General features: G+C 41.9%; 1 protein-coding gene across 1 annotated transcript; it reads left to right on the top strand.

Annotated features, from left to right (window-relative positions):
* The first annotated feature begins 13,991 nt into the window (after positions 1 to 13,991).
* On the top strand, positions 13,992 to 25,226 carry LOC115591911 (nuclear receptor subfamily 2 group F member 6). Its single transcript, XM_030434318.1, has 5 exons — positions 13,992 to 15,774; positions 17,282 to 17,376; positions 20,854 to 21,188; positions 21,287 to 21,533; positions 22,379 to 25,226. Exons 1-5 carry the CDS (start codon positions 15,506 to 15,508, stop codon positions 22,651 to 22,653), a joined length of 1,221 nt encoding a protein of 406 aa, XP_030290178.1. The 5' UTR covers positions 13,992 to 15,505; the 3' UTR covers positions 22,654 to 25,226.

Below are 25,226 nucleotides of genomic sequence, written 5' to 3'. Positions count from 1 at the left end.
CACTTTTTTTGTTCTATTAATTTCATCGATTTGTTGTTGAAGTGAAAAATATAAAATAATACCAACCTCATCCTTTATATTCTGTGATCAACACGGGAAAAAAAAAATAATAATAAATCCCTTTCACAGTGGCTGCATTGGACGTGGAGATAAAAAAAAAACTCAAAATTGAAGTATCTGAGATCATTTTCAATTTGGGTGTATCAGCCCTTTAAAAATCCATCTCACTCCTCTCCCCCTTCAGTCTTTAACCTCTCACTCATCCCTCCGTCCTCCCTCATCTCTCAATCATCTCCATCCCTCCTCCCCCCTTCCAGCCGACCCCGTGCCCTGACCCGCCCGAGCCGGTCAGCTGCAGCTGTGACCGGCGGTCAGGAGGTTAAGGCAAAGGTTGAGTGCCACACCCACAGGGTCACAGTGATGCCTGGCTGTTGTGTTAGGCTGTGAATGGAGAGTTCAGAGTGCCAGACGAGGTGGCGAGCCCCCTGACGCCCTGACTCTTGCCTGAGCTTGCCCTTTCCCGAGCAGAGGTCAGCGCGGAGGGCCCGTCCTCGCCGCTCCCCCCGCACCTCCAGGTCACCATCGCTATTGTTGTAATAGCTGCCATTAGAGCAGATGATACAATTATCGTTCCATTTTGTGTTCGCTCTCCCTAAGACCTATGTTAAGCTTCTCAGTTCATCAAAGGTTTTTTTTAGACGACATGATCGTTGTAACCTCTGAGTGACTCTTGTATCAAAGAGGCCACGTTATGACGAAATGTCCCACTGAAAGAGACCTTGTTTATTAACACCGATCAATTAAAAGCATGTAAAATGTAAAACAGTAGAAGAAAGTGTTACATGGAAATAACATAAAGTAAATAAAGCACAAGTACCTTAAAATGTCACACTTTAGAATTTAAATATTGCTCTGGTAAATATGAAAGTCATCCATAGCTTTAAAGTATCTGATATCAAATGTTCTTGAGTATTAGAAATACAAGCAAACCTAAACTATACATATGTGAACATGAATGTTTACACTGTACATCAGTGATCAATTTCTTCTCAACCTGCCTGATTATGTTGATAAGTTATATGTTAAGTGATTTTATTTAAGATAATCTACATTGAATCTGATGCAGTATAGTTTTTAATACAAGTACTTGGACAAAAAGTTCTATATGTACCTCCTAAATGTACTAAGGTGGTACAAGTACCACAAATCTGCGCTTTATTGTAGTACCTGAGTCAATGTAATTGGTTACATTCAATCACTGCTCAAAATTGAACTTAAATATAGCATCTGATGACTTGTTCTTCTCTCTCAGCAGTCCAGCCTCGGGACTGTCATCAGGTGTGAGGAAGCACTGGACTGAAAATGTTATGAATGAATAGCAACATCTTCTAAAAGATGCAATTTGTGAAATGTTGCTTGTTGAGTCTCCTTCCCGTCTGGTTTTTCCAGCTTGTCAAAAGCTGAGTGATGGTTGATACTGGATTTTTATTACTGAAGCATTCATGTGTAAGCAGCTGGTTGTAGTCGTAGTGAACTAGTTGAAGCTGGAAGATAAAAGATATTTTGCATACGGTTTTGACCAGCCCTTCTGCTGTCATATATAGTCGTTTAATGTTTCTACAGAAACAGAACAAATTGAATGCTACTCAGTAAAGCGCGTACCTCTGCCAAGGCCCAACCGTCGTCTTCTGTACTCACTTATACATACCAGTCAAGTTTATACAGCTTTATGTTTTAATCAAGATCCATACATTATTCCCTGAGAAATTAACACAAATGCCCATCTTTCGATGTGAAAGAAAATGAGAAAATGTTCCAGGAGTAAATCTGCCCGGCAGTTTTTATGTGCAGTACTGCTGACAAACTGACCAATCAACAACTGGACACAGGTGAAAACAGAACCTCCTTAACACACGAAACAATACGGTTCTAACAAAGTCACATTAAAAGAGGAAATAAAGTAATGAACTCAACTAATTCATACTCTTTTACTGTCACGTTATAATTTTTTAATTAAAAATATGTATGAAAGTAGCTCAATGACCAGAACACTGATTATTATATATTATCATAATTAACATTTATATGCTCACTGCAGTCAAAATGTTTTTTATAAACTGATGTTTTGTATGTAAAGATGTAAAGTAGCAAATATTTTCTTATGAAGAATCTACTGGAGTGTAAGTATAAAGTATGAAATGTCAATACTTAAATATACTTAAATAATCCCTAAAAATCGTACAGAAATACAGTATTTGAGTACATCAGCTTGGTAATATTGCCCCACTAGAACTCACTGACCTGCTGGAAGTTTTTAATGTCTTTGAGATAAATGTTATTCAAACATCTACGTTTCTGTGTTTAACTAATAAAACCTTGTTTAACCTTCATCCAACATGAAAGTGTGAAAGGTCCGAGCTAATCTTTCTCGTGATAAAGACATTTAAATAGGCATCAAAGTAAAAGTGCACTCATGACCAAGTGAGATAAGACCGTCAAACAAATAACATGAGAACTAAATGATTTGGGCTTTTAATCAGTCATTTCAATAAAGGCAGCAACGCTCTCATCTGGTAACATTTAAGCTCCACATTTCTGGACACATTTCACCCCCACACGTAAAAGCCAGCAGCCGAGCCTGTGGACAGGGGGGTTTTTCAGTGCCTGGGAAAAATACTCAAACCATTATTAGACAACGACAGGGGCTGTCAATCAGCACAGGGGTGGACTCATCACACACGCACATCCATGGGGAGGGGGGCGCTGACCTAGGGGATTTAGGTCAACTCATTTACTCTCTGCATCCGTTCCTCATTTTAATAAGTTGTCCCTGTGTAAGCTGTACAAAGAGATCACAGCCTGCGCCTTCGTCAGCGCCCTTTTTTTTTCTCAAAGCCATTAGCTCACCTGTCACAGCCACTCCATATCCCCTCTCATCTCCTCCTCCTCTCAAAATGTCTTTATTCTCTGCCCGGTGCTCTGGGACGTTGCCACGCTGACCTGACACCTCTCTCCTGAGCTTTTGGATACCAGCCAGCCCGTGTGGAGGTCAGGAGTATCGGGTACTATCAGCAAAGAGATGCATGAAAGAGATTTGACCTCAATCAAACGCCGATCACATCCGCTTTGTGCTCTCACCCACTCAGATAATGACAGCAAACAGCTCAGGCCAACAGTCCTTCTCACCATAACAACAACCAGATTAGGAGTGAAACCTTGTTGTGGTGAAACTGAGTCCAATTATAGGGATTTTTATGCTCAAGCTCCTATTAAAGGATTAGATGCCTCCCTGTCTGCAGGTTAACAAAGTAGTCTGACGAATTCATTCTGGATCCTTGGATCAATTTAATGAACATCAAGCTAGAACACAATGTTTTTTAGTCCCTGAAATGTCAGCATTTTCAAATTGTATGCCTCCTTTCACCATGAGAGTCACCCTGAAGTCATTTAACTACTACTGGAAACTCAGTGATCCCCAATGTGTGCGAAAAGTCCACCATACAAAGAGTTTCATGTTTTGTTCTACCACATAATATACATCAGTCAATGTCCCACACGTGAATTAAAAAGCGTTTAGACATCTATAAAAAAAGGCGGTTGCTTCTAATTGAGACTACAGAGGTTGTCAAAGACATTAAGGCTCGTAACAATGAAAATTGTGTTCATTTGTGAAGATTATCTTGATGAATATAATGTGTAAGTGTGTAAACGTGTTGCCACAGAGCTTATTTACAGCAATAATCCAAACTCCAGTCCAAAAATCCCATAAGCTTTTGATGAGGGTAGCAGGGTGATGCTAACTTGCAGGTTAGCCTGCCAAAATACGTCATCCCTGCAGCACTCTATTTCAGACAGACTGTGTGCACTATGTGCCACAGGAAGTTGGCTAACTGATGGACATATGTAATACAGCTTTATCTATACATTAGTTTTAGGTGTACAGTTCAATTGGCTAATTAGCTAACACTGGTAGCATGCCAGCTGTGTAGTCCTATTATATGTTTTACATAAAACATTTCACAAAAATGGCGACACATGTTTGGCAGTGTTGGTCCTTTTTTCGCCTCGATAATGCTCCTCAGTACATCCGTAATCAAGAACACAAAACAAACTGTGTGGAAAAGAAGTTGCACTTATAACGGTTACTGTAGAATTCACGGCTAGATGACACAGGAGGGAACTCACACATTTAAAAATGCTTTTTTCTAATGAAAAAAGCAACACTTAACCAGTGTCAGTGGATACGGTAACGCTTCCACAAGCCAGTTTTCAAGAAAACTGTTTTGTGATTTATCAGAAAATCCCGAACATACATACTTAAGACACAACACTTATCGTATGCAACATCTTCATCGTCAGACTTCTCCGGGAAACTTACCCCTGCTTTTTACATAGTTTTTAAAGGTATAGAGTCTAATTTGTACTGGTATTATTATTATTAGGATAAAATGCATCACACTCAACCAAAGACATCAAATCAAATCAGTTTTATTTATACAGCCCAAAATCACAATCAAATCAATCAATCAAAATCAAACATGCACACGCATACTGCCATTCTAAAATATGGTGTAAAAATTACATTTTGAATGTACAGTATGTCCTAATATACAGGATGTCAAATGCAACATGCCAAAAATATACAGGATGTCAAATGCAACATGCCAAAAATATCAGGATGTCCTGCTGCATCCAGTTGCATTTTGCAGTCACATGACTGAGCTGCAGAGAGAGAACAGATCAATGACACCTCACATTCTGCACTGAGGAATGTGATGAATGTATAAGCAAGAAGGTCAAAGTTGGTTAGTGGGTCACATACATTCTGTATGCAACGGTGTATACGTTGTAGGGGCAGCTGCAGAACTGAGACTTACTAAAACTAAATGTTTGCAACATCAGTTTTCGGTGCAGTACCTGTAGCATTCAGGTCAGCAGGTCAGCCCCTTCCCTCAGCGCTCCTCAATTTTGAACTGTTTAGAATTAAACTGTGGAGCAATTGTCACCCAGTTGTACAATAACATAAACGTAAGACAGCCTAGCAGCAAATAGATTTTACAGGAAGCCTCACAGGTAGTTTTATTCAGCGGACCAAGTCAATCTTACTTTAGAAGAAGTTGTGTTTTTCTATAATACACACAGCAACTGGTTTCCTTTCCACTGGTTGCATTGCAGTATGAAAATGAACTTGGAAAGACTTAATGTGCTTGCCCAAAAGTTTTGTTCCCATCAAGCGATTAAACAGCTTTAGGTTTGGAAAAATCTGTACAGCTATAACAAAACTGTCAAAAACTGACAAATACTGTGTTTGTTGTGCTGAATTTATTAGTTCTTAAGGTACACCAAGCTAAAAACTAATGCAGTGTTATACAAAAAGTAAAAAAGTATGACATTGTGTCGACCTTTATGATCAGTTTGTTTATTTAGACAACAAGAGCTTGCTTTTTTTGTCAATAAAAATCTTTCTCCTCTCATTAAAATATCTTCTCCAAAACTATAAAGTGCACATTCAAGTGGGGTGGGCAAAAAAAAAAGTATAGTTAAGTCTCACAGTGACTCCTAAAGGTAGAGTTTGATCGAGTTGAGTGCAAAAGTAGTGTCTGCTCATTTTGATCGCTAGAATTCATGAATGAAGCTAAAAACCTTTTAGATTCATATCTTACAGTCTGTGTTTTGAGTGTGAGCGGAACTCCCCACAGGTCAGCGTCTAAACCAACAACAGATCAGATGAGCTGAAGAGGTCAGCTAGTTCGTCATCCTGTGTGCGATAGATTAAAGCTATAAGGTGTTTAGAGGCGTAAGATGGCGAGGGGTGGGGCCTCTTCAAATCCCGTTAAAGCATTTGAGTCGTCTTCAGTGAGCTGATTAGGTTAATTTTCTGCCATCCTAAGCACCTTAATTGAACTATAGGCGAAGTCTGGCAGGTAGCAGAGGGTACAATCGTGGGGTAACAGATTGGACACAGGTTTACAAGAGATTGAAGATGGCGATTGGGAACATGATCAAATGTGTTGTGGCTGCCGAGAGCGTTAAGATAAAGCCCGGTCTGAATGTTCCGCTGACGACCTGTTAACAACCTGTCAACGGCAATAACTTGACATCTGAAGAAAGACATTTGGCTAATTTGTTTTTTAAGCCCCACAGATCTTTCAGGGGTCTCGTCGTTACAAATGTATTTTATCTGCACAATCACAGTTAACGCCGTCAGTTTTTCAAACTGTGGTAAAAGTAATGGTGCGCAATAGAAAAACAAGGAAGTGACCTTAAAGAATTCAGGGTCGCTTCCATAAATGCGCCACATTTGCATATTTAAAATTTTATGTGATAAGTTGGAACAGAAGTTAAAAGATGTTGAGTATTTGCAACTGGAGTCTTTTGAACTGTTATGACTTCAGACAGTATGTTATTATGTCTACTCGCTGCAGGAGTCAACGACAAAACTGGTCAAAATTAAATCTGCTCTTATATGAACATGAGGCCGAAGGACTAGGCTTGTTTCCAGCAAAATGTCTGATAAACTGACAGTAGTATATCTCAATAGTTGAGAATTCAGCAGCCAAAGAGCCTGAAATTTCCCCTCAAAGAATGTGTGAAGGACAGACAAAAAAGAAACACGAATATTATAATCCATCCATTCACAAGCTGTCAATAAGTTTTAACTGATTTTTAATGTGACCTCAGGGCATTCTCATGCTGCGATGTTTCCCGTGTAGCTGCCATGCCTCCAGTTTGATCATCTGGCTGGGAACCTATTGCGCATGTCAAGGTTAGCTTAGCATACAGGCAGCAAAAATGTGGGACATAACTATCTTGTCAAAGTCCATATATGACCAGACAGTGAAAAAAGTGCGGGTTAATTAAAAAATAAGCAACTGAATTCTTTTCCACCGCCAGTGGACAAGTTTGCCCTTACGTTTTTAATTCTGGTACGTTACATTCACTGGTGATAACAGGGAACAGCAGATCATATTCCTGATCAGACTACATCCGAAAGATCTTACAACTTGTTTTAAAAAATAATGAATAGGTAGCCTTCTGAATTACACACAACATTTTTTTCTGAAGCTGGAAATGGAAGTAGAACAATTAATGCGCCAGATTTAACACGGAACCATCTGGAAAAGGAAAATCGCTGCAAAATCGCTGCAAAAAATACTTGGTGGGTGATTGGACGAGCCATCTGTCTGTCATCGTCTGTGATGGACAGACTTCATCCTGACAGATCAACAGATCAGACCAGATCAGCCTTTCTTGGAGTTTTTGAACAGATTTACCAAACAAGATACAACATGTTGATTAGTGAGCTTTAGAGATGCTGCGGGACATTTTTTTTTTTTAAACTTGGATAGAGGGATCTTAGCTGTTTCCCTTGGCTCCCAGTCCCAACGCTAAGCTAAGCTAATTGCTAAGTGGTTTCAGTCTTCCCATTGAACTCTCGACAAGAGGGCGAATCAGAAACCAGCTACAAAACCTATTCAATATACAAGTAATTTCCAGAAGGTGTGGAAAGTACTGAACAGGAATATTGTAAACATCACAGTTTCAGTGGTGGAGCCAAAGGTTGGGCAAAGCCGGGGCTCATTTTCCCACTCAGCTACATTCAATAACATATCTTATCTTCAAGGCAGACACGTGGGAAAAAAGCTCCACCACCACTACAGTAAACAGTTTCTATTGACTCCTCTACAAAGAATGGGTTGATACCTTGTTCACAGCGAACACAAGATAGCTGATTTGAATGACAACAAAGCAACGCCAAATGGGAAGTTTCCCACCATCTCCAGCAGGTCCTGGGCGGGGAGGAGGGTAAATATTGATTGGACACCGTGTGTCAGCCCAGCAGATGTTTTCCTTTGGCAGGTTCCGCTGCCCTGTGTATTTTAAATTGCTCCATCATTCGCGCGAGGTCAAAGGCCCGAGGATGGAGAGAGTGTTGTGAGAAGTGAGAGAGAGGGAGGGGGAGAGAGGAGAGACGCTTTTTTTCCTCTGGCCTCTGGGCCAAAGGGCAGTGGGGCTAATGAGGAAGGAGCAGGGAGTCATGTGCTCTCGCCTGTTCGCCCAGAGTTACTCCTCAGAGTTAAAGTTTAACCTCAGTTTTCATACTCGTCTGCACTTCTACTAACGCCGTTAGCACACTTCCTGGCTAAGGTTCAGGCCACCATTTGAAGAGAATTACCTTTACTATTGTTTCACACTAGTAATGTAAAGGTTAAGGGCAAAAAATAAAATGGTGGGGGAGTTCTAATTGGTTGTATTTTCTGTCATAATCATGTGAGATATGAGCTTTCGAGGATTTATTATCATTCCTTGTATTGTGTAGTTTAATCTCCTCCTCTGTTACACGGACACAAGCCTCTTCTGTTCAGGTGAGGAGATAATAGATGCAGAAATGTGAATCTTTGCTCAACAGGTGTTCACAGTTCAGCCACTCCTATAGCCCTCAGGGCTTCATCTGGTTAAACATGTGTGTACACATCGTGTGTGTGTGTGTGTGTGAGAGAGAGAGAGAGAGAGACAGAGAGATGTTGTGTTCTATCTTATTCTTCACGGTGTCCATTTCTGTAGAAGTTTTTCATGACTTTAGCGCCAACGTCAACTTTATTGTCCTTTTAAGTGGCAATCCCGAAGATTTGTGCAAGTGGCAATTGCAGGACCTCAGGGCTTCCCGGAGATCCAGTGTCGCCTGTGTGACGTCAGTCAGTTGTCAGCTGGCAGCTTTGCCACTAATCCATAAACATCTCATTCCATTCATTCCTTCCTTCCATTGATCGCTGTTATTGGTCTTTTCTTTGTTTGTTTGACCGTGACCGTTAACAGTAACGTTAACAGTGCTCCCAATGCTAGCAGAGACCAGGACAAACAAAGCTTGCGAACCACCTACTGTCTCTGGCCCATCAACCACTGCTGGGTGACACGTCACTAACTGTGGGCCGCTTGTGATATTTTCAGGGAAAGTCGCCACCAAACACCCAGTCTACATCTACTGCTGGTATTACAGCAAATGCAAGTGCTTTCATGAGTGGCCCACAGGCTCAGTCATCATTGGACTGATCTTCAGCTGAACCATCCTGAGGAACACGCCGGCTGAGCAATTTGACTGTCCACATGTGGAAGATTACACTACATTTCCTTGATACTGCCAATTTAATATTTGTAACAAATATGTAAAGTCGATTGGTGAGGAAATACTCCTGTGACACCTAGGTCATTTTCATCTGATGCAAATATGCAGTCATGTTTGAATATTTGGTGTAAGCTTCCCACACACCAGTGGATCCAACACAAAAAATAGTGTGTGAAAATGTTTCTAAATGTTTTTTAAATAAACTGAATGAGATGTGTGTGATGTGAATGAGAGCTGTCAGTGTGTGTGTGTGTGTGTGCAGCGTTCAGGTGGCTGTACTGAGGGTTTGTCTGCTTCACCGTGATGGCTCTGGACTCCTGACTGTGTTGAGAATGCACAGACTCCACCACAGTCGGCTTCATGCTGAGAGCAGCTGCATTCCTGACCTGCAGTTCAAAGAGCACAGAACACACACACACACACACACACACACACACAAACACAAACACAAACACAAAAACACACCCACTCACCAGATATGTGAGGTACATATGTACTGATGTGTACTAAGGGCATGCCTCCGCCTCAGACTTCATGCATAGTGACACTCATATAACACATACACACTCTCAGGCTCATACTCGAAAGTACTGTACGACACGGATTACAAAAAAAGTTGTGACGCTGCGTGAGGCATGATTACAAACAGACTGCAACAATTTTCAAACCCTTCTCACGCCTTATTCACTTTAATTCAGAACAAAGACAATATTTTTAACATTCAAACAAAAAAATGATTGTTTTTTTGTAAAGAAACAATTATTTTGATGCATGCAAGACGAAAAATGAGAAAAATGTCCGTCTCCTCACACACCAACGCCACAGAGAATCCAGGAGACAAAAACATGCAAGGTCAGACAGATTAATGCTGCAATCTCGTCAACCCCCAATCGCCCAACCACAGATATGTTGCAACTTTACTTCTTTATTTCTTTGGTTCTAATTTTCTCTCTTATGCTGTGACAACACTGTGCTTTAGCTCTGGTTAGGGTAAGGCGTGAGAACCATTCTGTTAGGGATAGTAAAAAATCATGAAATAACTTGTTTTTTGTCACCACAAACTCAGCTGGAAATTGTAGAGAGGTCCCCTTTGAAACATCCAGTGGTCTCACACAGACACACACTCAGACATACTTGTATAGAGCATGTCTAGAGATCACCCAAAATTAATTCAGAATGTGTCCTTTAGCATCCCTGAAGATAAGGGCCTGTATTCCTCTTCTCAGAAAGATGGTCCTGTCTCTCTTTTACTAAAACTGAGGACAGTCAGGCTGTACTTTCTGAGCATGTTCTGTTCTGAGCAGGGCTTCCAGGTTGCCATTTTATAAGAAAATATCAAACACTATCCCACATGGTGCGACCTCTCTAACAGACACACACACACACACACACCCACCCACACACACACACACACACACACACACACACACACACACACACACACACACACACACACACACACACACTGAGGCTTAAAGGAAAGCCCTAATTCCACGTACAGCAGCTTGGCTTGGCCCCTGATAACCTCATAACCTAACAAAAGGCCTATCCATGCACAATGAGTCTCACTGTGACGGATGTGGGTTAAAGTTACCTTATGCTCACATTTTAAAAGGCTGAATTAACCTTGCTGACAAAATTGCCCAAGAGGAATCCTTCCTCTTCCTGCCTTATTTATTTTTTTAATTTTTTTATCAACTCTTTGACATCTTCTGAGAGACACCATGCTCTTCTGAAGATCACAGGGACCAAATGTTTTGTCATTCTGGGGGAATTCCTGTAACACCATGTGATGAGCAAACACTTTTTTGGTACATAGAGGTTCTTTTAACCAGGCGTACAGCAGTGAATACCTCCTCTGTGGGTTTTTCTTCTCCTACTTTTGCAGCCTGTTATTGGAAACCTTGGTTGCAGGCTCTCTGATTGTTTATTTTGTCCTCCCTTTTTTTGCGGAGACCTTCACATGACAAAGCTGTTGGTATGAGAGACAAAGCAGGCCAGAAATTCCACAGGAGGACTGCCAACTGCCAAGACGATGGATAAGTTGCACAGCAAATTACAGTTCGGTTTGTGAAACAGCGGCGTCTAACAATGCTTTGTTTGTTCCATGAATGATTTAGAGTCTAACTTAAAGGAGCAGTCCGCTGATTTTACACACGGTGATCAGTTTGTTTGTCATGAGAAGTACGACGCAACCCTATCTCTTACAAAATACATCTTTGTACCACTAATCTGCAACAGCATACACGTTTTAAGGAAAATGCCATTCTGCCTTTATTCATGAGGAGTTACATATAGTTACATAAGTTACATGTTCCGCAAAGTTGAGTGTGAAAACGCCAGTAAAATGTTGATTTCTTACAATATCAACTCACAGAGACTAAAGCAAGATGAAAGTACTTAGTTCAGGTTCGCAAAAGATCGTAGTTTGTGTGTTTATACCGAAAAAGCTCAAAGTTGACTCAAACTTACAATCTTTCCCTGACCTTAGAGGATCTCTGTGGAACTTCTGTGTTGTGCTGGAAGCCAGTGGTCAGTTTATGTTGGCGTACACCATTTCTAAACTAATGTTAGCTATGCTCTCTGTCAGCCGACAACGTGCCTCAAGTCACTTCCTTTGGAGTGGCGTGGAAAATCCGACCCGCATCCTTCACAAAGAAATCCACAGTTCAGCAGCGTTCAACAACTTAAACAAATAGTCACAGGCTTGTATAGGCAACGGTGAGAGACGAGGAAGGTTTCAATTTGCATGTCATGTTAAAATACGCACACAAATGGCCAATAAAAAAGTCTTTAATACGTGTTAATGGCTGCAAATAGAACCACTTGCTGAAGCAGTGCTTTTTCATCCCTGATCAAAGTCCTGGACTTTGTACACGCGGTCATCCACCTCGAACCACTACCGAAATGTCATACCTACATTACAGGAATAAAAGTTGTCAGGAACTGGGGATCCACGATACATAATGTGCCAATAAATTTCTGATTATATTGTGCATCCCTAGAACAGGCATTTCCCTCTGGAACACCTTTCAGGAATCAAACGTGTGTGTAGTTGTTCTGAAAGGCCACACTGACAGGTGAGGTGAATAACTGGCTAAATTATTTCCAGTACGTATCGGGGCTAACAGCGACTTTCTCTGCGATTTTCTCACCACCACACATGCTAACCAATCACGGCATGAGGCTGGTGTTAATGTCGGTGGCGGCCCCGTCCATGTCAGGGGAAAAGGAATCAGACCTTCAGGTAATTTGAATTACGCCAGACGAGCTGTTTGCAGCATATTTTTCCCTCGCATTGTGTTTTCAAAGTCCAGAAATGTTTCCTTGTCTACAAAACCTCACCCGACTTTCCATCAACACAGGAGTGAGCAGACAATGACAACATTTTCATCCTTGGGTGTTCCATTTACCTTTCAGGAGACAGGGTTGGAGAAGAGAGACACAGAGGTTGTGTGATGTCTTTTGTGGCTCTGAAGAAAATTACCCTGCTGACCTGACGTTCCATTAACTATTGTCATGGTTGAGTCTGAGCAAAGGTCAGGTTTATGGCAAATAAAATATGATTAGCCATCTAAAACACTTGATTAAGGTTACATGCGTGTTGATGCCAGTTTGTGGTGGGTGGTGAACTCCAGTCTCCTGCAAGGAAGCTGGATGAACTACATGTCCACCCCACCCACGCACCCTGACCTCATAACCTCACTCTCCATCTCACTGCATATAGGGCTGATTGTATATTGGTGAGATGCAGTATCCAGTTGGATAGGGCTTTGATTATAATCTATATTTATTTCCATTTATTATTTATTTATTACTTATAAGATGACGCCCAAAAGCTAGTTATATTTAGCATGCACCCCACTGTTACTGAGTGTAATGTAACATTACATGCTAACTACTAGGGGTGTGCCTCTCTCCATTATAAGACAATTCCACACGTATCTAGACATATGGGCTACGATACGATTCAGGGACGATTATTTTTATTATGGAGTGATTCAATACGATTCGATTCTGATTCGGTACGATACAATTCCTAAGCCTGTGGTAATGAAAGCCAATTCAAAACTCTCGTAGACATTGAGACGAGGGAACGGGATTTGCAAAAAATGCTAACTGATACCCGGGTTTTGACTACCAGCTACACGGCTCTATATTGCTTTGTTTATGTGCACGTTACAGAAACTGCTAAGTAGTTTCCTACATTTGTAAAAGCGTTACATGTCTGCATCTGTCCGTGGGCCATCAAGATAAGAGTAGGCACTATGGTATATTAATTCTACAGAAGAAAACAATATGTGCATTTATCGCTATTAACATGAGTCGGATTATATCTGCATATCGTTTATCAGCAAAATCACAACCGCTCCGGACACGGCAGCTCCTCCTTCACACAGACCTGTGAGCATGTGCAGCAGGTGTGAAAAGGAGCCGGCGCTGTATCATATAACCTTTTGACAAGTTGCTCAACAGCAACAACAGGCCCTCCCTCCTGTTATTATTGGGTCAACAGAGTCGGGGGAATTCTTTGGGATTAGAGTGGAGTGGAGAACATGAGTGTGAGTGCCGTACGCTCGCTCGCTGTGTGTCGACCCCGAGCCCCCACTCACCCACCCACCCCACCCCACCCTCTTTGTGAACAGTGTTGGGGTTTGCTCCAAGGCTGGCCCGGGGTCAGAGGGGGAAACAGGCAGCCAGTCAGGCAGCCAGGCATTCTTTCTCTCTGTGCGCGTGTGTGTGTGTGTGTGTGTGGCTGCAGCCCACTCTGTGCTCTTTGACTCCACTGGCCTTATAAGGCATCCGGTGCCATGGCAACGGCAGGGCTTGAATAGCAGTGTCAAATCCCTCAGCACACAGACACACGCTCACTCTCCCTAAAGGAGGGAGCGAGGCACAGACACAGAGAGGGGATTGAGAGTAGCAGCAGAGGAGGATATCTCTCTCTGCTGCCCTACACTGCTGCGGCGTCTGGCTTTCACTAGAAAGGTCCGTGACCATGTTTTTCCTGCGCTTGTTTGCCTAATTTATTCCTGCCGGGGCCAACTGAAAGACTGAAAGAAAAGGAGGAGAAGGGGGGAAAAAAAGGACGGGCAGAAGAGTAAAGAGTGCAACAGTACACCCTGACTTGCTGACAGGGAATGTAGAGAGTTTCTGGCCTCTGGTTGTTACTGCTGGATGGACAAGCACTGACAAAACAAGAGAGGGAAGAGAGAGGCAGCACTTTGTGAGAGAGGGGGAGATTTCTCAACTCCGCTTTTGTTTTGGCTTGTTGGTGTTTTTTTTTTTTTTTTTGTTTCTTCTGTGACATCTGAGCCTCTGACACGCTGAGCCGTGAGGAGTTGGAGGAGCCGCAAGAACACATCATCCCTCCACAGACACAGAAGAGGAGGACTTGTCTCGTGAGAGAAAGGAGAAGTATCTTTCTCAACGCTACTTTTTGTTTTTACTCTCAAGTGTGGGATACGTTTCAGCTGGCTCTTTTTGGCTGCGGCCGTCTCCTCTCAGAATACCAAAGAAAGAAACTAAATCCAAGTTCCAAAACGACCCATGAGTGGCGCTTTTTTTTTCTAATTTTTCCTCCTCATCACTATCACCTCTGCCTCTGTAACAGGCCTGACAAGTCGAGAGTGAGTCTGGACTCGAACTGCCTCAGATCAGCAGATAACACCTCCACGCAGCAGGAACTGGTTGGACGAGTTTATAAGTTGGAGCAGAGGGCAGGGCACTTTAACCCTGCTCGAAGGGGAGCCGTGTGCTATTTTCCTCCCACTTGCCTGTTCTTTTGAGAGAAAGTCGTGCGCTGAGAGAGGGGCAGAGCGTCTTCTACATTTCAACTCCGTCCTGTCCCTCGTCACCATGCTGAGGGGATAGGTGAGGTGCGATTTTTTTACACGTCTTCTCCCGGGGTGTGGGGGAGAGAGAGAAAGTGAGAGGGAGGGAGAAAGAGAGAAGGAGTCAAAGTGTAATTTATTGTTTCCTGTGAAAAGAGCGAGGCGGCACCCTTTTTCTCCTGCCTGAACTCTGAACCACTCAGCGAGCGTCTGAAGTTTTTCTCAGACCTCAGGAGCCATTGATCAGAGGTCAGGGCAGCGAGCACAAGGGGTGAAAGACAAGAGCGAAGAGATTAGACAAGAGAGAGAAAAGAGCACCAGGAAGGACCTCTAGGTCATAACAACCAGACGGCAAAGGGGAGAAAGGTCAGCACAAGGGAGTCGGCTTTTTATCTCACTCATCGGACTAAACCTGCCTTTTATACAAACCTGGAACCGCTCTTTTCTTCTTCTGGAATCAGTTTTTAGACTTTAAGGCTAGCTGGAAGTTGGGGGACCGGGCGGGTCTGTGTATGAGCCACTCACAGGACTGCGCGTCTCAGAGAATATGGCCATGGTGAGCGGGGGTTGGGGCAACCCCAACGGGGACACTAATGGACTGGGGGAGAAGGCTTACCTGAGGAGGGAGGAAGAGGACGTCTCGCCTCAGGCCGGGAGCAGCGACGTGGACGTCGGGGACGAAGACAAGGCCTGCGTGGTGGACTGCGTGGTGTGCGGGGACAAGTCCAGCGGGAAGCACTATGGCGTGTTCACCTGCGAGGGCTGCAAGAGCTTCTTCAAGAGGAGCATCAGACGAAACCTCAACTACTCCTGCAGGTGAGGGCTGCTGGGAAATCTGACTGATTTCACTGATGATATGAACACACGTTTCATTTACTTTGCTCACAGTTTTTATTGAACTATATTGACTTTTTGTCGTTACTTTAAATTTGACTTACATTTAATAGTTGTTTTTTTAACACACAATAAGGTTGTTTTGCCGCGATGATACATTTGTTTATTAAAGGTGCACTATGTAGTTAAACAAACTAAATAAACAAACTCTCATGACTGAGCAAACCGAATGAGCAAACTGACCTTAAAGGACAACACAGTTTCATACTGTTCTTCTTTGTTTATATGTGGCGGACCCTGCCACCTTTCTGACTTCAAACAGTGTTCTGGGGACCTTATTTTCCTCTGAGAACAGCTGGTTTATTCAGATACAAATAAATATTCTGAGTTTGTATTATTACATCGTTGTAAATATTAAAATTCTGAGTTTGTATTTCTTCTCCAAAACTACATAGTGCACCTTAAATGTATTTTGTAAAAATTCTCTTCTTTCATATTATAACCTGAGCCAGAATGATACTCAGTTGTTTTTATTTTTATTTTAGGGAATAAAAACAACCATGATATCTATATATCAGCCAATGCACATTTACAGATGCACATTTTGTTTTGCAATAATCCTTTAAACAGGATTAACCCTAACGATTGTGACAAAGATATAGGATGATACTTTACAGTTTAACAGTAAACTGTATCATCTAGAATGACAGCTGCGAACTGAAACAATAAACTTCACTGACGTTTTAATTTCGAATGACCCCAAGCATCTTTTTTTGCATTGTGTTCTGGGAAACGTTTTCATATCACTGATATAAAATCAACATATCAGGTGGTATTATGCTGTGTTATAATAACTTATAAAAGATACATAGCGCTACTGAATTCTAAGAGTGTGTGCGTGGAGGGGGTAAATGTACGGTGCTACCATCTTTGTTTAGAAGCTGCTATATGGGCATTCACATTCATGAAGCGGAGAGCATTTCTCACTCCAGAATGATATGTTCTCAACCTTGGATACGTCTAACAAACAGCCCACGGGGGGAAAAAAGAAAAGAAATGAAGGGCCTGAAGGTCAGTCATGTGAGGATGGATTGCTTCAGAAGGTCAACATTCCCATTAGTCTTCACCACCGGAACATAACATAGCAACTCCATTCTCTGCTTTTGCTAAGACTTTCTCTCAGCCCCTGAATACAGTTATTACTTCCACGTAATAATACATAACTCTCCATGGAAGGTGTACATTTGTCGTGTCCAGGGCTGAAAAGGTCTCTTTCTCTCTCTCTTTGTGAATCTTTGGCAGACCTCGTCCTGCTGTAAAAGGCAACACAAGGGCGTACGGGGCCGATGATTTACAAAGGTCACAGCCTTGATAGCTATTCAGCCACGCCAGCTCGCACAGTTCACTCATCACAGGGGTCAACGGGAGACAGAGGGGGGTTACTTTTCCTTCATGGAAACTCACCTTATCTTTTCTTTCCTTTGTGCAGATCTAATCGAGAATGCCAAATCGACCAGCATCACCGCAACCAGTGCCAATACTGTCGCCTGAAGAAATGTTTCCGTGTTGGAATGCGCAAAGAAGGTATGAAAGCTCTGTCATCCATGAGCACAACAGGCAAAGGGTTGTTTTTGTTGTTTTTAATTAACAGACGTATGAATCAGTTTTTCACTGCTAGAGAAGTATAGTCTAAGACCTAACTTTATAATTTCCCTGGGAACAAACCTACAAGTCTAGTTCCCCTCATCTCTATGGGGCCTCTTAGCTCAATAATTAGTTTTTTACAGTGCACAACTGTGCTGTTTTGGTTAGCCATGTTTCCAGAGGCAACACAAATCTGTTCTTTACTAATACAGTGCTGCAGAAATAGGGTCTTTAAAACTTCAATTTAGCAACTAAAAAGGCAAATGTTTCCATCAAGAGTTGGAGGAGACCAAAGCAGAGCAAACAAAAGGTGTAAATACTGGACTTCAATTAATCGGGTAGACAGTGATTTGATCCTGGATGAATACTTGTGCTGCTCCGTAACTACTGGATGTGTAAATAAGCCACTGATCATGAACATATCGACCATAGCATCTTAAAAAATGATAATACTGCATGTCAGTCATGTTTGTTTAGAGCTTGTTGTGCTGCCCCCAAGTGGCCAAAATAGATAAATAAATCATTGAACATTGATCATCAGTTTAATTAACGTAGAAAAAAGTGGAAACCACGTAAACATACGGTTACATAAAAAATCAGAGTACTGCTGTCTAAATTCTACTGAGGAAAAGAACAGAAATATGACAAACATTTCTAAGGGAATAATGCACTAATCTTGATAGAAAAAGTCAGGCGATGTAGCAGATTTACATATCTCTTATTTGATCTTAGATTAGATTGAATTGACTGCTGGGCCTTGGCAGAGGTATGCGCTCTACTGAGTGCCATTCTAGTTACTGGTGTAATGTGTACTGCAAGCAGCATTTTAAGTTGTAGGATAGTTAAATCTTGAATAGTTTGTATCACAGTTACACAGTAATCTCCCTTTTCAAATAATATATTCTAAAAAAGAAGGTGCAAAAAATATCAAAAGCCCCACATTTCCCCCTGAAACATAGCAGACTGAAGCATCATAAAATGGAAATGCACTGACATTTAAACCAATCACATACTCTCCATTACATACTAACAAGAACAGTGATTCACGTACAAACGGTCAGAGCAGAGCAAACCCACAAAGGCTCAAATACCCAGAAACACACACACACAAATACATAAATATCAGAAATTGGTAGTTTGCTGAGAGAGCGCTTACTTCAACAGAAACAGGCTGACATTTACCAGTGATCGCAGCACAATATTTATACTGTCAACCAAAGCATGTTTTCACGGCGGTGCTGGACTCCCTGCAGCTGTTGAGCCTCAGGGACGAGGGGCCGACTAGAGGCGACCATGTTGGATTTGCATAACAGACACAAGCAAGTTGAAGAGTTTACTCAGTCTTCTGCTCTGTCAGACCTCACTGAAATCTCTGTGTCTCCACTGAAATCTATATGTATCTATTTAGTTACAGTTACAATTAGCTTAATTTCTGCGGGGTTGATTAGTAGTAAAAAGAGATGACTCCCGTTTCCCCTAGCGTAATTATTTTCATTCAATTTCCTCGTTAGCACATCACAAACTATTTGAGCTCATTTGTAATTGTATTCTAGTCAGCTATTACCTAACCATGCTTGTATTTCAGTCTGTGTCAGTGGATACCACGAGCTGTTCCATACATAATGTGCACTGAGGTGACAGTATGTCAGGGGTTATATTGGGACTGGTTATTAATGAACCATGCTGCCGCGGCCGTGACGCAGGTTAGACTGTTTCCACATTACCTGGAATTGTCTTTTTCACCTTTAACCCAGTCAGGGAGGCACAAAGTCACAGCTTCAAATGAGATTCTGCCATTGGAATTTTTACTGCAGTACATTTACTACATTTACTTTACTGTATTGCTCTGTAGTGCACTCACACATTTAGTGTTAAACATTAAAACAATGACCTAACCTCATCAACAGAAAGTTAAGAAACAACAGTGCATGTCAAAGACGTCTATATTCCGTGCAGGGGTGTCTGCAGAAGTTAGCATGCTAACCTGCTAGCCTTGGCCTGTCCTGTCTCCTTATACAACGAGTTTGCTACTTAGGCTTAGTCGATAAATTGAATTTACAAAATAACTGTAAATAAGATATATTTGCATATATTTTTCTCAGTAAACAAAAAACTAAATCTTACACTGTCTGAATTTTTAAGACAGTGTAAGACTTGAATTTAAGTTTCTCTCTTCTACTGAACAACGGTCCACTCGTACACAGGTATCATTAGAAACAGGGTTAGATATCTCCGTTCAGCACGTTGAGCATGGTTTCAGAAAAATAATCTGAGTCCCATTTGTCTCTCTTTTCCATCATTATATTATCATCCACTGTTTGTATCTTTGTTAATATAAAGTTAAATACTAAAATATCCATTCCATCCATTTTCAAACAGTTGCAGCTAGCCCCCCCTATAATTTGGGAGCTAACCTCAAACTCTGGCCTTTCTTTCAAATTAGACCTTTAAACATCTACAGAGAGAGACCATTGTAGCATCTTTCAGCTTAATGTTTTGGTGTTTCAGCGCACAACAACAATGTTTTTTCTTTGCTCTAATTAGATTAATTTCAAGATGCAAAAGACAGCTCTGATAAATCCATTGTGCAGTACACTGCCTGGCAAACACCTACTAGTGAAGCATTTAGCAGCTAAAAAACAGACATTTCCATCAGAGGTTGGTGGAGACCAAAACAGAGTCTTTCTTTTCATTTGAGAAAATGTCCTTCCTCTTAAGTACTACTAAATCATTAGGATATATCTATAAAAAAGAGAGCTGAAAACATGTTTTTGTGCAAGGATGTTTTCACAGAGCTGCCATAACGTGTCCTTTATGAGTTTCAATGATTATGAAAATGTTACCTTACATGTTACCTCAGGTTGTAAATTGATTTTCCATGACCTTCGACTCACTATTCAAACTAAAAGCTGTAATTTCCAGAGTTGTTGAATTAAAAGCATAGAGAACTACAGAACATAGGAGGAGGAGGAGGAGGAGGAGGAGGAGGAGGACAAACCTCCACTAAGGCTGCACGATCCACCAAATTTAATATTTCTTTCAATAATAAAGGATCTGAACTTTAATGAAAAGGCAATTCAAGGTAACCATTTTGTGATACACAGAATAATAGCAAAAGCAATCATAATAATGAAGTTAATAAATAATAACTAATCCCCTTAAAGTTGATTTGCTTTGGTTCCTCCTTTAGTTATGTTCTATCTTCCCTGGAAACAAATCAGCCAAGGTCGCTTGGCTCAAAGTGAGTCATGAGATTTTATTCCTTAGAACTGTATAAAAAAATTTAAATAAAACTGATATTTACAGAGAAAGTTGAAATGTCTCCTCCAGCATCTTCCAAACATCAACAAGGATCTTCCATTTTTCAGTCAGTGCATCTGATTGTCATTCTGTTTTCTCCTCTGTGTCCCTCTGCAGCCGTCCAGCGGGGCAGAATCCCTCCATCTCACCCTGGTATCAGTCCAAACTCAATGGCGGGTGGGGTTGGCGGGGCGGTGCCAGGTCACATCGGAGCGGACTATTTCAACGGCCAGCCGGTGTCAGAGCTCATCTCCCAGCTCCTCCGGGCTGAGCCGTACCCCAACAGCCGCTACGGGGCCCCGTACAGTCAGGCACAGATGCAGACGTCTGCGAGCGGAGGCTCAGTCATGGGCATCGACAGCATCTGTGAGCTGGCTGCCCGACTCCTCTTCAGCACCATCGAGTGGGCCAGAAACATCCCATACTTCCCAGAACTGCCTGTCTCAGAGCAGGTCAGCCAAGACATACAGTCCCTAATATGATCTGTTTTCTTTTCTTTTCTTTTCTTTACTTTCATTTTCTTTTCTAACACTTCTATGTAAAAACACAGGTGGCGCTGCTGAGGCTGAGCTGGAGCGAGCTGTTCATCCTGAACGCGGCTCAGTCTGCTCTGCCCATACACATGGCCCCTCTGCTAGCAGCTGCGGGGTTTCACTCATCGCCAATGTCCGCCGAGCGCGTGGTGTCCTTTATGGACCAGGTCAGGGTTTTCCAGGACCAGGTGGACAAGCTGAACAGGCTGCAGGTGGACACGGCCGAGTACAGCTGCCTCAAAGCCATCGCACTCTTCTCACCAGGTGGGTTTGGTTGGTTTTTACAAGATGATCGGAGTGAGGAAAGCTGCTGTGATGACTGGTCGCCGAGTGCCTTTATAGAAAACTAAACAAAACAGTCTGTGTGAGGTTTCAGACCAGGTTCAAGTTTTTGAGACTTAAATCTGCACCAGCTCAGAGAATCCTTTGATTTAACTGAAGGTGATCTCTGACCCCAGTGAAGTGATATCAATCGCTGGATTCACAAGTCAATGAAAAGTTACAGCTTTTAAGATTTTGCAGGATTTAGTGAGCAGAAATGTAAATAATGATAATAATTATGTTACTATTAGTGTATAGTGAGCTGAAACCTGGAATAATTGTGTTGTTGCTTCCAGACCGTTGCACTGCTATGTTTCTACTGTGGCCCAAAACTGGTAAAGTCACACAATAAGGGACCCTAAATGGCCATGTCTTCCCCCCGAGTCATAGTTTTGGTCAGAGTTGCTGTAAATCACCTCCATACTGCCCCTTTGCTCGTGGTAACTCCCCCTGTGAACCACAGGCCCAGTGCCACTGGCTCCCCAGCTAACTGAGTCATGAGCTAGTTAGCTTACAATAGTTAGCTACAGCCAAGGAAAGCTAGCAAAGAGCAGGATTTGTTGGTTACTTGGGTGATATGCTGCTATGTTTTTGGAACTAACCTTCAGATTGTGGCCATATTCTACAAATGACACTTTTAAAGGGACCAAGAATTTATGTTAAGCATAACGTATGATTGTAAAGTAACTTCAAGTGAGAAGAGTGAAAAAGCAACACATGTGAAACAGTATAAACATGCACAACAAAGCAGCAATAAAATGTCTAAAAATCCTTTGTTGGTCTTACAGATGCATGTGGTCTAACTGACCCGGCCCACGTGGAGTCCCTGCAGGAGAAGGCCCAGGTGGCCCTGACAGAGTACGAGAGGTTGCAGTATCCCAACCAGCCTCAACGCTTCGGCCGTTTACTGCTGCGCCTCCCGGCTCTGCGCGCCGTACCAGCCAACCTCATCTCCCAGCTCTTCTTCATGCGCCTGGTGGGCAAGACACCGATCGAGACGCTGATCCGAGACATGCAGCTATCAGGAAGCTCCATCAGCTGGCCATACGCACCGGGACAGTGAACCAGCTGACTCCAGGGTGAGACAGGCCGAGATCAGATTGGGAGGAGTCAGAGCTCAGGAAGATTACATGAAAGTACAAACTGAATGTTATGAATACAAACCGGGATCTCACAAGTGTAGGGTCCTTATTTGTGAACATAGCTTTTTCCATCTCAGCTCAGCAAAGTCTGGAGGAAGTCACACCAAAGCTGCTTTCAGGGAAACAAAAATGTGTCACTGTCTTTAAACATATGTTTGCAGCACTTGTCAGTTTTGCTCTGACCTCCTTCTGATCTCTCTCCGTCTCATTCGGGACAGAAAAACAACAGGGCTTTAGTTGAATTGCAGACTTTAACATGAGGCCACGTGCCTGTACTACCTCCTCCAACATCACCCCCATTGTGACTCAGTTTGAACCCAGTCTCTGTGTGTTTCCCCCCCTAAATGAAGCCATATCAGTGCCGCTCTCACAGGCCGACGGTGGCAGCTTCAGAGCTTTAATTGTCACAGGTAGGAAACATTGTGCAGATCCTACCTGAAGTTGTGTCATATTTGATATGTGCGACAAAATATCAAACTCTGTTACCAAATATATCTATGACGACTGCAAAGCGTCACCTTGTACAGCATTAAAACAAAGACCAGACGTGGGCATTGTATTGTATAGTGTACTATATGAAGCACTGCGTATACAAGAGCAGACATTTTGTATGTTATGAGGAATTGTTCAACACTTTGGGGATGTGTTCATTTGCTTTCCTGCAGAGTGAGACAAGAAAATTGAACTCGATATCATGATATTCACGATAATCCTCATGTTAAAAATTTGAATATTGGTATTGTGTTGAAAATACCCATATGATAGTATCATGTGAATTATCCAGGAAAATTGGACCTTGTGCGTCTGAGTCCATCTGGATGCCTTTTCACCAGTAATTTGGTGTCATTTTTCTTTTCTTTTTTTTTTACAGTTATGGTTACAGACCCCCTCCGTCCCCCTACACTCTTATTTTAGCGGGTCATACTTTTGCCAAAAAAGAGCCAAAACACACAGTAAACAACGTTAAAGATAGATTTGATTGCTAGCATTTTTCCCCCGAAAATGTTATAGATATCGCGGTAATGTCATTATAGTAAATTCTCGCCCACGATAATCGATTTGTAAAAGAAAAGGTTTATTGTGATAGTCATAGCGTGTTAGCTAAGCTTAGCATAAAGACCGTAAACAGAGGGAAACAGCTAGCCTGACGCTGTCCAATGGAAGCTAAATCTGCCTAAAGTTCACTTAGTAACAACTTTTATCAAGTTTATTTTAAAGTGACTCTTTACTGTTAGCGACAGCTCCCAGCCAAATGACCCCATAAACAAGAAGACGTTGACATGACAAAATTGTTGTGTTAATTGGTGTTTTTTGTTGCTGTTTTGTTACCTGGAGCCTGGCTAGCTGTTTCCAGTTGCCATGCAATGCTATGCTAAGAGGAACCTGATTCTAGCTTCCCCAGCAGCGCTCACAGGCTACATCTTGTAGGTGTTTCCAATAATCATCAGTAATGTGGATATAATGACTAAGTGTGCCACGCCCAGAACAAGTCATAATGTTACAGTCTTTACTGTAACAATGCAATATCCAAAATCTAAGACCAAATACCGACTAGTCTTATATCACTCTAACAGTACAATATCGATATAATATCCAGCTCAACTCCGTACGCAAGGAAGTGGATAACAATTTCCCAAATGTTCGTGCAACTCTTCAATATAGTACATTATACAATTATGTTCTTGCAGCAGAAATTGGAGGTGAATGTACTCAAACACACCCTGGTTCCTCAGACAGTCACATCCCTGTCTAACATTATTACCTCATCTTTTATACATCCAAGACGAAGATTGTGTGTTCATGTGCTAAAGATAAATATCAAGGGATCAACGCATCACATAAACCATAAACATTAACAATATTTCCTCTTTCTGGCTTGTTTTGTCCACCTGACTTTGGCCAAAATAGATTTGAGAATGTTTTGAAAGTTAATGCTTGAAAGTCTGAGCTGAGATTGTTTTCCTCCGCTTTGTTCATTCTGATGATTTTTTTTTTCTCTTTTTCTGTCACATTCATGGTTCCCCACTGAAAGATGTGTGTTAGCGTGGCGTAACAGACAGAGGTCACTTTCAGATGATTATGCTTATGTAAGGTACTGCTGTAAAGGTTATGGTGATTGTTGGTACCGAGATAAAGGGTACTAAGAAGTCACATTCACGACTGTGTTATCGCCATTAACTGCAGCTGAATGTGACAAATGTCTTTTCTTGCCAAAACTGACTGACTGAAACAAATGACAATGTGGGGATAAACATCTGTTTGTGGTCTGAGTTTTTTTTTTTATTAAAGAAAAAAAAACGCAAAGCTGGCCATGACATCCCCGATGATGTCGAACACCATCATCAACAGCTCGTCGCGCTGTCCTTGAATCACTTTGTGTTATTTGTTGGTATATAAACTGTGCTGGTTTGACTGTGTAGCTTTATGTTGAAAAGAAGCATGTTTCTATGATCATGCCAAACTTAAAATGCAAAAGAAGTTCGTACGACTGATT

The sequence above is a fragment of the Sparus aurata genome, chromosome 11 (assembly GCF_900880675.1).
Source record: "Sparus aurata chromosome 11, fSpaAur1.1, whole genome shotgun sequence".
Classification (NCBI taxonomy): domain Eukaryota; kingdom Metazoa; phylum Chordata; class Actinopteri; order Spariformes; family Sparidae; genus Sparus; species Sparus aurata.
This window is presented reverse-complemented; position numbering and strand designations above follow the sequence as displayed.